General features: G+C 47.7%; 1 protein-coding gene across 5 annotated transcripts in view; it reads right to left on the minus strand.

Moving 5' to 3' along the window:
* Window positions 1-14,390, minus strand: part of GRID1 (glutamate ionotropic receptor delta type subunit 1) — a 692,098-nt gene that overhangs the window by 43,754 nt on the left and 633,954 nt on the right. For all 5 annotated transcript variants that reach the window (XM_061405546.1, XM_061405545.1, XM_061405544.1 and 2 more), the window contains one exon: window positions 3,291-3,486. In XM_061405546.1, the coding sequence (XP_061261530.1) occupies window positions 3,291-3,486 (196 nt within the window). The remainder of the gene's footprint in view (window positions 1-3,290; window positions 3,487-14,390) is intronic.

Genomic DNA, 14,390 nt, shown 5'->3' on the forward strand with positions numbered 1-14,390 from the left:
CCAATATTTATTCAGTTCCGATTCACCCACACTATCACATGAGGCTGTGCTTTAGTCATTTCCCTGCAGGTCTAATGTTAAAACTTGTTAATGCTCATTTGGACTGCTTCCAGAATCCTGGCTCTATAAGCAATACTACTACTACTACTACTGCTAAGTCGCGTCAGTCATGTTCGACTCTGTGCGACCCCATAGACGGCAGCCCACCAGGCTCCGCCGTCCCTGGGACTCTCCAGGCAAGAACACTGGAGTGGGTTGCCATTTCCTTCTCCAATGCATGAAAGTGAAAAGTGAAAGTGAAGTCGCTCAGTCGTGTCCGACTCAGCGATCTCATGGACTGCAGCCCACCAGGCTCCTCCGTCCTTGGGATTTTCCAGGCAAGAGTACCATGGCCTTTCTTTTGTCTGAGGTGCTACAGAAGTTTGTTTGGGATGGATACATAGGAGTGGAATTACTGGGTCAGTGGGTATGAAAAACTCCATTTTCTAAGAGAATGACAATTTGTTTTCAAAGTGGCAATACTGAGTACACTCCCACCAGCAATTAACCACCTGCTACTCAGTCCTCTCCACCACCTCTCCTTTGGGGCAAGTCTAGTTGATACAAAGTGATATATCTTTATGGTCTTGATTTTCATTTTCTGGAAACACTAATGACTGAACATCTCTTCACATGATTACTGACCATATGTGGTACCTCTTCTGTGAAAGTCCTGTACAAGTCTTTTGCTCATTTTTCTATTAAATTGTTTGAACTTTCCTTATTCGTTTGTAAAAGTTTTTCATGTAATATCCATATAGGATATTAACCCTTTATTGGTTGCATGCACTGTAGATACTCACTCCCAGTGTGTGACTTGCCTTTTTATTTTCTTTATAAAGTGTCTTGTAACGCACAGAAGTTTGATAAAGTCAAAAGCGGCATCTTTTCTTTTAGAAGTTCTTTTTGTAGCCTTGTTGCAATGAATCTTCATAAGCATCCCGTTTGGATGGGCGTATTGGCTCTCCATGAGAGACAAAGAAAGCAGAGAAGGGAAACTCAAAGGCCATTTGGCTCAAGTCTTACATTTATAAAAGGCCTTAAATCAACTTTGTATTCATTATCCGCAAATGAGGTCACCTACAGCCACAAAGATCCACTGTCAGGGGTGAAAGAAGACTCAGCAGCTCGAGGTGAGAGCACCATATTTCTTTGCACACGAGGACATAAGAAGTTTTAATAAACCTTGTGAGCAGAGGACTAGCACATCTATGCTGCATTCTATTATTTTTGTTATGATATCCCTTGCTTAAATATAAACATTTCAAATCTACCACAACATGTCCTTCTAAATGTTTCAAGTGTCTAAAGAGACCCCCCAAACGGGAAATTGACCAGGCTTCTCTTAACACCCAGAGGTTTGACAAGAAGACCGGGTGCTCCATGTAAACATCACTGGTGAGCTGTGGAACTGGGATTCACACCCACATGTGCCAGGCTCCAGAGCCCAGACACTCTCTGCTGCTTCACTTTGCTAAACAATGGGGAAAAGCTACCCCAAGCTGACTGCCTTGTGAGCATGCAGACCACAGGGACTCCTAGACCACGCAGAGCCCTGCCTCAAGACACCATGCCAGGAGCCAGGCCCTGCTTCTGAAGCGGGCCTCAGGCTCTGCCTCTCTCCCTGGACCCATTCTTGAGAGGGGTTGGCAAACTACTGAGGGCTTTTCTCATCATGAAGAGCAAGGTGGGTAGACTCTAGTGGCCTTGAAACTTTCTGGAGTCTCCCCCTTATACCCACTGCCCTCTGCAGTAAGGCCAGGGCGTGTGTGTGCGTGCTCAGCCATGCCAAACTCTTTGTGACTCCATGGACTGTAGCCCACCTGGCTCCTCTGTCAATGATATTTCTCAGGCAAGAATACTGGAGGGGTTGCCATGTCCTCATCCAGGGGATCTTCCAGACCCAGGAATCAGACCTGTGCCTTTTGCATCTCCAGCATTTGCAGGCAGATTCTTTACAACCGCACCACCGGGAAGTCCACAGTAAATCCAAGGTTCTGCCAAATGACCAAGGATGTAGAACACAGGTGCGTGCATGCACGTGTGCATATTTGTGAGCATTAGGGTGTGTGTGTTTGTGTAGTGGGAGCACGTGCATGAATGACTATGTGTGAGAGCCTGTAGGAATGTTCTGCAGAGGTAGCATCGATGGGTAGGGAAATGTAAGACACACTGAGGCAGGCTGGATGCATGTGCGTGTGTGTGTGTGAATGCGTGTGAATGTGTGAAGATTCTGCAGAAGTGGTGGGGCAGGTTGAATAGAGAACAGAAGGGAAGAGATGCTGAGCAAGATGGGCTGGACAGAGGTCTACCCAGAGAGACAGGAGTGCTGGGCGCTGTGCACATCTTTCTTGTGTTGTTCACTGATGACCAAGAGTAAGTAGCCTCTGTACGCGAGGGTCACTGAGAAGAAGGTGCCACCACCCGAGACATCCTTACGATACCTGCCTTCATCCCACCATGACCTTCACATGTTCTGCAGCACATGGCGGATAAACACCGAACCCCTCAGTCTGGAACCCCAGGCATGAGAACCTAATGAGGAGTGTGACCCACGTCTGATTCTCATCTGCATAATGGGACAATCACGATGAATTTGGGTCCCTGTGGAAACTCATTGAAATAAGTTAGCAACGTCTAGTCATCTGTGCAGAACAGGTTCATCTTTCCCACCCATCCTCTCTGGCGTGGGCTCTTCTCACGCAGTGCTCCCTCAGTTCCACCCCGCCCCCATTCAGTCTCCATGCTGGGCTTGCTGTCCTGACCACCGTCTCCCAAGCACCTCTGCTCACAGTGGTCCCACATGGTGCCCACCCTTCCCTGAACCCTGGCCTACCTCCTCTCCCTCTCCCCTGGTCCTCTGCGTCTGCTTTTACTGAGTGTTCTTACTTGGGTGGGCAGACCCCTCTGTACCACCATCCTATTAGCCCAGGAAGAGGGAGATCCAGGTCTTGGGCTTAACCTCCCTGCCCTTCCCTGATCCTTTGAAAACTTAGAAGGGCCTTAAGTTTCCCTCTGCCAGCCCCTTGGCATCTCCTGCCAAAAATGGGCATCTACCTGAAGAATGTGAGCCTCTTTACCCACATGTCTATGAAAAATGCCTGTTGACGCTGCTGAACATGGGTCACCCTGCAGGTGACAGGGATACTCAAAGGAGATGCCTCTAGGAGGGTATCTCCTACCGCAAGGATGACAGTCCTTACGGCCCCTGTCACAGCACACACATGCCTGGGAGGCCAGCTCCCACCTACCTTCCTGATGCCTTCCGAAGGACTGGACACACAGTTGTCAGCCCCTCCATTCTTGCTGATGGTCCGCCAGAGCTCAGCAAACGTGCTGTCTTGCTCCAGAGGGTTGGTGCCCTTGGCTCGGAAGTACTCATACACAGCAGAATCCCGGACAGTGCCGTAGGACATCTCCACTTGCTTGGACAGGTCCTGGAACGTCCTAAAACACAACACGGATGTGAAACATGGGTACACAGGGCACCCTGTTGGGACCCACACGAGGCCCGCCTGAGGTGGGAGCCAGGTGCGGCCCACTGTCCACATCCCTCACTCCCAGACCCCAGTGGCATGAGGCCCACAGCCTGGAACGTGACTTGCCAGGATCCCATTCTATCCAAGTCACTTTTCTTCACTGTAGATTAATTCAGTAAGGCCATGAAATGCCTAAAACCAGGTGCTGTGCTGAGCCACTGAGCCTGAGAGACAAAAGGATGAATAAGACATGAATCCTGTCCTTGAGGAGCTTAGAGTTTAACTGTAGAAACACATAGGCAGACCATAATGACAGACGAGTGACGGTGTCACAGGAGGCTGTACCCTGAAGGGCTCCAGCTCAAATGCCCACAAAAGGAAAGAGAAACACCATGGCAAGACCCAAAACAGTGACTGGTCTCTGACACTCAGAGCTAGTGTATGGTGGGCACACACTCAGAGATTGTGCCCATGAAGAGGCATGTCTCCTCCGAAGCTTGCAGCTGTTCTGGAATTCCACCCAACTGTTGCCTTCCAAGCATCTACCCTCATTGCCAAATTCAGACTTAAATTGAAAAAAGTAGGGAAAACCAATAGACTATTCAAAGAAAGTAAAAGTGAAGTCCTTAGTCATGTCTGACTCTTTGTGACCTCATGGACTGTAACCTATCAGGCTCCTCCAACCATGGGATTTTCCAAGCAAGAATGCTGGAGTAGATTGCCATTTCCTTCTCCAGGGGATCTTCCTGACTCAGGGATCAAACACAGGTCTCCTGCACTGCAGGCATCTGAGCCACCAGGGAAGCCATTCAGGTATGACCTAAATCATATCCCTTATGATTATATAGTGGAACTGACAAATAGATTCAAGGGATTAGATCTGACAGAGGGAGTGCCTGAAGAACTATGGACAGAGGTCTGTGATATTGTACATGAGGCACTGATCAAGACCATCCTCAAGAAAAAGAAATGCAAAAAGGCAAAATGGTTGTCTGAGGAGGCCTTACCATAAGCTTTCGTAAGAGATATGAAAAGAGAAGCAAAAGGCAAATGAGGAAAGGAAAGATATACTCATTTGAATGCAGAGTTCCAAAGAACAGCAGAAAGAGATAAGAAAGCCTTCCTCAGTGATCAATGCAAAGAAATAGAGAAAAACAATAGAAAAGGAAAGACTAGTGATCTCTTCAAGAAAATTAGATATATAAAGGGAACTTTTCATGCAAAGATGGGCACAATAAAGAACAGAAATGGTATGGACCTAACAGAAGCAGAGATATTAAGAAGAGGTGGCAAGAATACACAGAAGAACTATACAAAAAAGATCTTCATGACCCAGATAACCATAATGGTGTGATCACTCACCTAGGGCCAGACATCCTGGAATGCGAAGTCAAGTGGGCCTTAGGAAGCACACTATGAACAAACCTAGTGGAGGTGATGGAATTCCAGTTGAGCTATTTCAAATCCTGAAAGATGATGCTGTGAAAGTGCTGCACTCAATATGCCATCAAATGTGAAAAACTCAGCAGTGGCCACAGAACTAGAAATGGTCAGTTTTCATTCCAATCCCAAAGAAAGGCAATGCCAAAGAATATTCAAACTACCACACAATTGCACTCATCTCACACGGTAGCAAAGTAATGCTCAAAATTCTCCAAGCAAGGACTTCAACAGTATGTCAACTGTGAACTTCCAGATGTTCAAGCTGGATTTAGAAAAGGCAGAGGAAACAGAGATCAAATTGCCAACATCTGTTGGATCATCAAGAAAGCAAGAGAGTCCCAGAAAAATGCCTACATCTGCTTTATTGACTATGCCAGAGCCTTTAACTGTGTGGATCACAACAAACTGTGGAAAATTCTTAAAGAGATGGGAATACCAGACCACCTGACCTGCCTCCTGAGAAATCTGTAATGCAGATCAAGAAGAAACAGTTAGAACTGGACATGGACCAACAGATTGGTTCAATTTTGGGAAAGGAGTATGTCAAGGCTATATATTGTCACCCTGCTTATTTAACTTACATGCAGAGTACATCATGAGAAATGCTGGCCTGGATGAAGCACAAGCTGGAATCAAGACTGCTGGGAGAAATATCAATGACCTCAGATATGCAGATGACACCACCCTTATGGCAGAAAGTGAAGAGGAACTAAAGAGCCTCTTGATGAAAGTGAAAGAGGAGAGTGAAAAAGTTGGCTTAAAGCTCCACATTCAGAAAACTAAGATCATGGTATCTGGTCCCATCACTTCATGGCAAATAGATAGAGAAACAGTGGAAACAGTGACCGACTTTATTTTCTGGGCTCCAAAATCACTGCAGATGTTGACTGCAGCCATGAAATTAAAAGACGTTTACTCCTTGGAAGAAAAGTTATGATCAACCTAGACAGCATATTAAAAAGCAGAGACATTACTCTGCCAACAAAGGTCCATCTAGTCAAAGCTATGGATTTTCCAGTAGTCATGTATGGATGTGTGAGTTGGACTGTAAAGAAAGCTGAGCGCCAAAGAATTGATGGTTTTGAACTGTGGTGTTGGAGAAGACTCTTGAGAGTCCCTTGGACTCTAAGGATATCCAACTAGTCAATCCTAAAGGAAATCAGTCCTGAATATTCATTGGAATGACTGATGCTAAAGCTGAAACTCCAATACTTTGGCTACTTGGAACTGACTCACTGGAAAGACCCTGATGCTAGGAAAGATTGAAGGCGGGAGGAGAAGGGGACGACAGAGGATGAGGTGGTTCGATGGCATCTCTGACTCAATGGACATGAGTTTGAGTAAAGTGTGAGAGTTGGTGATGGACAGGGAAGCCTGGTGTGCTGCAGTCCATGGGGTCGCAAAGAGTTGGACACGACTGAGCAACTTAACTGAACTGAACTGAAGCATCTCCCCCTAATATGTTTTTGAATAAAGAAAGGAATTTGGGTTTGTATATGAGCTTTCTTGACTCTGGAGTGTTGATGGTTATTCAAATGGTGGTGAAGATAAACCAAAGCACCTCTGAGAGCCTCCGTCTGTTGTCCATGGAGGAGAAGCAAGCAGCTCAGGCCAGGTGCACGGTGCAGGGAGCAGGTGGATCAGGAATGTCCATCAGCTCCAAGGAGCAGAAGACTGAGCTGCGCCTTCTTTGGAGTAGGGAGCACGAGTCAGATCAGGGAGGACCAACTTGGCTTAAAGTTTTCATTTGACACAAGATGAGCAGTACCTGATTCAACGTGCTGATAGGATAGAATTGCAAAAATCATAAGGCTCACTGATGAGCCAGTCTCTCTCTTCAGGCTCCAACTGGATCCCTCTTTGCTTATTTATCTGTCTCTCCTTTTCATCAACCAGAATCATCATCCCCACCACTCACTGAGTCGCTGTTTCCACGAAAGACCCAATCATTTCAACCTGATCCACACAACCCTCCTTCTTCTGAGCTCATCTTTGGTTATTGCATCTGCGTCCACATGACCCCAGAGCTAAGGTTAAAATGAGAGATTGCACAGGATCACCATTTGTGGCACCAGACCACAGAGCTCCCTCTGTCTGGAATCCCTTTATCTTGCTCATCCACCTGATACACTTCTGCAAACCCCTTGAGGTTCCAGCAGCCGCCTTTCCCTATGGGAAAACATCAGCATCCCTCAGCTCCCTGGCCACCTCTATACCCTGTGTGGTTTCTATGGCAGTAAGAGCTCACCGTGACTACAGGAAAATCACAGCAGAGTGCGTAATGCACGGGCTCTGAGTCCAGTTACTTGCCTTGCCTCTCAGTCCCATCAGAACTAACACTGAGGGCCCTCTGTTAGTTAGCTGGCCTCTCTGAGCCTCAGTTTCCAAATCCTTAAATAAAAAACAAAACACAACACACACAAACACAGGATTAGAAGTAGAGCCCGTAGCAGAGGTTGCTGTGAAGATGAAATGAGGTGACGTGTGTTCAGTCCTTAGAGCAGGGACTGATGCAAACTCAGTGGCCGTCACCAGGAGCAGGTGTTCTGTGCTATTATTATAGGTCGGGGTCCTCAGTGTGTGTGTGTTCTGTCTCTCAGTCACGTCTGACACTTTGCAACCCTCTGAACTGTAGCCCACCATGCTCCTCTGTCTGTGGGATTTTAAGAATACTGAAGTGGGTTGCCATTTCCTCCTCCGGAGGTTCTTCCTGACCCAGGGGTCGAACCTGTGTCTCCTGCATTGCAGGCGGATTCTTTACCTGCTGAGCCATTAGGGGTCCTCAGTAGACGGAGCCAAAGCAGCTCCATATCTGCATCCTCAGCACCAGACCCAGGGCTGCAGCCAGCCTGTGCAGCCTGCACACAGAGGAGCCAGCAATGTAGCTAGCTTTCTCCCGTTCTGGAGATACCCTCCATGGAATGCCTTCAGGCCCTGCTGCATGGCCCAGAAACAGTTCTGTATTCGTTTCAATACATTACAGATGAAAGAAAACATAAAATAACAAATTCGAGGAAGAAATCTTTCTAATTATTGTTCATTATTTATATCTAATTGAAGCAAGATGTTCCTTTGCTTGAAGGGCCCCAAGGGTTGTAACTCTGTCGTAATTTGCCTGTAATGAAAGGAAGGGGGATCTTTTTTTTTTCCGCATTTTTTATTTTTCTCATGGTAATACAAACAAACACAAGTCTTTGATGAATGGGGAACATCAGGATGAATTACACAGTTGATTCTAAATACTGGAACTGCTCTAAATCACTGCAGTCTCCATGAGCCTAGAATGGGTGTGTAACTGCCAAGGAGTTCAGAAGTACCGTTTCATCCCCACATTTGAAATGGAGATTTCCTCTCTCCTCTTGGTATTTATTCATGACGGTGCCCCTGGTCAGAGGCTCAGGGAGCCGTTCTGGAATACAAGCAGGCAGCCCCAGTACTAAGGACTTCATGTCCATTTCTGTCCCTGTAGAGGTCATCGTTGTCATCCCCAAAATACCACTGCCATCTTTGCTGAACCAGACCCATGGCTTCCATCCCTTGCCACTCATAGCCATTAGTCTGTGTACAGGGATCCATTGCCCAGCTTTATGCATCTTTAATGAACATTCCCTCTTCCAAGGAAAATTTCCAAGCTCACTAACACATGAGAGGTACTACCATCATATTTCAGAGTGAATAAACCTATCTAAGGCTCTTTGCTGGAGAAGGCAATGGCACCCCACTCCAGTACTCTTGCCTGGAAAATCCCATGGATGGAGGAGCCTGGTAGGCTGCAGTCCATGGGGTCGCCAAGAGTCAGACATGACTGAGCGACTTCACTTTCACTTTTCACTTTCATGCATTGGAGAAGGAAATGGCAGCCTACTCCAGTGTTCTTGCCTGGAGAATCCCAGGGACGGGGGAGCCTGGTGGACTGCCAAATATGGGGTCACACAGAGTCGGACACAACTGAAGTGACTTAGCATCAGCAGCAGCAGCAAGGCTCTTTGGAGGCTTGCAAGAGGGCCCAACTAATCATGGACCCAAAATGACAACACCCAGGGGCACTCACCCTCTTGTCCAAGGGCACAGCTTTGGAAGGGACATGGAAGGAAAGAACAAAGAAGAGCCAGCCAGCCGGGTCCAAGTCAACAGTCAGCAGAAGACAGATGTTCACATCCAATAGGACTCCCATCCAAACTAGCAAGGGAGGCTTAACCCGGAGAAGGCTCCAGGAGCAACACACTTAATCTAGCATGCTTCCCAAATTAGTCTCTTCAGCCACAACTGCTAGAAAGTGTCCAAGCACCCCCACCACAGAGAGATGAAGGAGATCTTCCTCTCACAGGTGGTGTCTCTCTAAATCCAAATCATGAATGAGGCAACTGGCTGAAGTCATTCAACCACATGCCCAATCCACAGTTAACTAGTTAGTGGGCATTTGGTAAAGCACAGAGGCAAGGGAGGTATGTGGGCATTTCGAGGGGTTCATAGTGATGGGGATGAGTGGTTAGAGAAGTAAACCAACAGTAACTAAACAATGTGAGAAGTACTAGGAGAAAGCTGCTGCACGAGGGGTCTTGGAAGCAAGGCGGGGGCAGCACCTAGCTCATTGGCCAGAGCTAAAGGAAGGATTTCTAGAAGAGTAAGTCTGCCTGGGCACGCACTGACTGACTAAGTGTACCGTGGAGGCATGCACATTTAAGCAGCCAAGCCCCAGCTCTGTGCTTGGCTATTTGTTTCCTTACTTCACCTTTTTATTCATGCTGCTGCTGCTGCTAAGTCACTTCAGTTGTGTCTGACTCTGTGTGACCCCATAGACAGCAGCCCACCAGCTCCCCTGTCCCTGGGACTCTCCAGGCAAGAACACTGGAGTGGGTTGCCATTTCCTTCTCCAACGCGTGAAAGTGAAAAGAGAAAGTGAAGTCACTCAGTCGTGTCTGACTCTTGGCGACCCCATGGACTGCAGCCTACCAGGCTCCTCCATCCATGGGATTTTCCAGGCAAGAGTACTGGAGTGGGGTGCCATTGCCTTCTCCATTTTATTCATGATGAGGGTTATAATCTTCCCTTGGCAGAGCTTAGCCTGTCTTCCAGGCTTTCCATTGAGCCAATATCTTTTACCCTATTGAAGATCCCCCGGAGAAGGAAAGGGCAACCCACTCCAGTATTCTTGCCTGGGAAATCCCATGGGCAGAAGAGCCTGGCAGGCTACATAGCCCATGGGGTTGCAAAGAATCAAGACAACCTAGCAACTAAACAACAAAACCTTATTGAAACTGGTGGGTGGGACCTATAGAGCTGTTGCTCTGTCCTGGACTGCCAGTTTGGGGGTCTTTAGCTGCAATCACAGCTGACTGTGAGCACATCAGACTGTCTTACAGAAGCACTCTGTCAGCATCCCTTGCCTCTGAGAGCAGTTTCCTCCAATTGAACAGCACCTCCTGAAAGTCCCACATCGTCTCCTTCAGCCATGGCCAAGGACAGTCTACCCAGCCCAGCACCACCTCCCTCCCGCCCCTCACCCTTCTCATAAATCAATCTTACTATTTCCCAGATACATTTTCATTAACAAAGAGACAAATGTGTTTGCAGCATGAGAAAAATCAATAATACAGAATGCATAAATACAATTTTGCATGTTACAGAAATATTTACATTGGCAATGGAGATAAATACACTTGCAACAAAAAGAGAATCAATATACAGTATGTGTAGAACTGATTTCAACAACTATGAGGTTGCCATCATCACAGGCCTGATAAATCTCCTTAAGGAGAAGAGGAAGGGGACTTCCCTGGCAGTCCAGACTGCAGCAGGCACAGGTTCCATCCCTGGTAGGGAACTAAGATCCCGTATGCCACAATTCAGCCAAGAAGAAAAAGAGAGACAGAAAGAAAGAAAGAAAAGGAAGTAATGGAGTGACCCCAAAGTCACAGGAGGGTGGGGAGGCTCATTCTTGTAATCTGAAGCTGTCGTAACTACAGCCCACAGATGCCTCTACCATCATTTCAGCAGCCCTGCTTTTTTGCTCTCATTTCTGACTCTACAAAAGAGGACGCTGCACCAATCAGGTGGGAGTGCATGGTCAGGCTTCCATACCCAGCCTCCAGGACCTTGAGCAGGAGTGCTGCCCACTTCTCTGCCCTTCCTGAGTTTCTTCGCCAGGGCACCGCCATGCTTTGGGAGTCTCTGATCCTTCTCCTATGCAGAGATGCCCACTGAGGCTCTACCACATTTCCCATTCTCTCCACCCCAAACCTGGGTACTTCAAGGTGAACAGGAGTTCAGGTAAAGTGAAGACACTCCAAGATGCTTCTCAACCTTGGGCTCTGAAAGGCATCTCAAGGTCTTTAGTCTTTCTTTCATATAATGGGGGAAAAAATAACCTATTTCCTGAGCATATGCCTCTCTCAAGCACTGTTGCAGGTCTAAAGCTATGAGCGGCACAGAGTTCCCACTCTCATGAAGTCTGCATGGAGGAGGCAGGGAGAGAGAGCAGCACACATATGAACAGCAAACACAACACCAACCATTACGAAATGCTGGGGTCAGCAAGCTGTCTGCGAAGGGACTCAGTGCATGTTCGCAGGCAATAAGGGCCACACACCACTCTGCTGCATATCCCTTGGTTTTGTGGGTTTTTTTTTTTTTTTTTTGGAACACTATAAAAAAATGTTTCAGAAAAAGGAAAACAATCTTAGCTTGCAGGCTGCAGGAAAATAGGCTGCCAGCCAGATGTGGCCCATGGGGGCGTAATCAGCCGACCCCCATTGTCATGTTTCCAGTGATGAAAAGTGCTATGAAGAGTCATAAAGCAGAGTAAGGATCACAGAAAACGATGGAGGAAGTGATTATATGCAGCAGGCGGGTGCTGTTTTAGCCATCGGAGCTGACATCGAGGGCGCGTGTTCCTTTATTACCTTTTCTTGGGCTGGTCTGGGAGGAGCTGTGAGGAGAGACCACTGAGGGCAGGGCTGAGACCGTGGAGAAGCTGTGCCTTCTGAAAAGCAGAGACCGGCAAGCTCGAAGCTTATCAGCATCTCTTCCCTGGAGACCAGGGATCCTCTGGGCCCCTCTGAGAGGCTGGAGCAGGCAATGCTGGCTATTGCATGGGGCTCCTTCGTGAAAGGCTATGGTCTAAGTGGCTGCAGATCGGTGCCCCAGTTCAGGAAACCGTCAGTTTAACACCAATGAGGACACGCAGTGACCCACCAGGACAGGAGCTGTGTGGCAGGAAAGGCATCCCTGCAGGACGCAGGGGGCCGGGAGAGGGTCTGGGAAGGGGAGGTGGGCGTGGGCAGACTGGGCACTCAGCTGACGTGCGCTCACTCCCTCCTGCAATCTTCCTCCACATGCTCTGCTCTCTAATCCCATTTCTTTGATTACAATTGAAATTCAAAAATGCCTAAAACATACTAAGGAAAAAAAAAAAACACTTGATGCTTTTGCATACAGTATTTTTCCAGTCTTGTCAAAAGTAACCATTAAAAATGGAAGTAAACATCAGGACGAAAATAGGAGGAATAGGCACTGAACTGTAGGGAGATTTCCGCTTTTTACAAATGTGTTTCTGTAAAGTTTGTATTTTTTTATGATGCAAAAACATAATAAACATGTGTGATCTGAATAATTTAACGGATCCTCCTGCTGCCAAGTGTCAGTTCTGAGGCTTGGAAATCTAGCTGTGTGCTCTCCTGTGTCCTCCACTCACTCTGCCAACTGCCCCCACAGCCAAGATCCACTTGGAAGAGAGGGGCCTCTCTCCTGCCCTTGAACACAGGCCCTGCAGTCTTTAGGGAGCAGGCTCTGAGGGGCTCTGGGAGTTGAATCTTCCATCCCCAGAGTAAGACCAACATGCCAGGATTAACCCCATGGGGTCTGAGCCATCCTGGGCATCCAGGGCCCATCAGAACCAAAGTGGGTTGGAGTTTCCCTTATTTGCACACCTTCTGTTTGGATTCTCCCAAGCCCAGGTTCCCTTGGCTGCCAAATCAGACCGGGGTGGCCAGACAAGAGTTTTTGAAAGAAGGATATATGCCTCATATGTGCTTCCCACATCTACAAGAAACACCCCAAATCTTCAGATACCCTGAAAGGTCACACTTGATCTGGACCCAAGAGCTCTGCTGTCACCACATGGGCTGCCCTGCCTTCCTGCCTTGGGGGTTCGCGCTGTGTGATACACTCTTCCTTCACATCTCTAATCAGCTCTTTCCCTCAGTGCTCTGGGAACATCAGACGTCACCTTCTTCATGAGACCTCTGCTGACAACGCTCTGTACAACTGTTGTTCAGTCACTCAATTGTGTCTGACTCTTTGTGACCCCATGGACTGCAGCACACCAGGCTTCCCTGTGCTTCACTATCTCCTGGAGTTTGCTCAAACTCACACTCATTGAGTCAATGATGCCATCCAACCAGTTCATCCCCTGTAGCCACCTTCTCCAAATATCACCCTCTTTAAATTATATGATAAAAACAAAGAAATACACAGCAGGCTCTTTCATGGCCGTTCTCCCCCTAGAATGGAACTGTCCAGTTTATTGCGGTATCAACAGTGCCTACACCTGCACGGCCAATCTTCCTAGTTTGTACAGAACAGAGAGGTTTCCTGGGATATAGGACTTTCAGTACTAAAACCAGGGAAGTTCTAGCCAAATTGTGGTAGTTTTCCCTGCCTCTATCTACAATAGTGCCTGGCATACAGTAGATGCTCCAATAAACATGGGCTATTATGTGCATGAATAATCCATTAATGAATTCGCCTTCTTCTCACTTTCCAATCACCTAGGTTGGATATTCTGTTGGAAAGGTCTTGGGTTATCTTTTGAGGATAAGCATGGGCCATTCACCTGCAGAGAAGTGAGCACAGCAATGGCCTGGGAGGACCGAAGAGAAGAACTGAAGCCCTAGGCTGGGGGGCACAGCACAGAGCTACAGAGTTAGAGCCAAACCAGGAACAAATCACCAAGAAGCCCAAGGATCAGCCCAGGCTGTCCACAGGCTTCCTTCTCGGGGTCTTGAAGCTTCAAGATCAAGTTTTCTTGTGGATCGGATGGAAATCAGCATTGGCTGAGAGTCTCCTCCGGGGTCTGCATCGCCAGCAGATGCTGTCTTCATCCCCAGCTCCCACATCCCTCCCGCTCGGCGGGATCCCCACCAGGCAGCAATTCCACCATGCCAAGAACATGGCTGGCTCCCAGCTCTCCACACCAGCAAATGTTTGCTGCCACAAATCAATACAAAAGTAAGATGCACCATTAAGCTTTAATATATCAGTGCTAGGGCTCTTAATCCATTATGAGGCTGTCATAAATGTGACTGAAATGCAGATCAGAGCCGCAGCCCTGCAGGACGGTGTGAGGGTGCCTTCACCACCTCTCGGCAAGCCTGTGTCCCCTGCGCTCCAGAGAAACAGCCTGAGTCTCCTCTCTCCCTGTTGCTTTTC

This window comes from Bos javanicus, chromosome 28, assembly GCF_032452875.1.
Source record: "Bos javanicus breed banteng chromosome 28, ARS-OSU_banteng_1.0, whole genome shotgun sequence".
Lineage (NCBI taxonomy): Eukaryota > Metazoa > Chordata > Mammalia > Artiodactyla > Bovidae > Bos > Bos javanicus.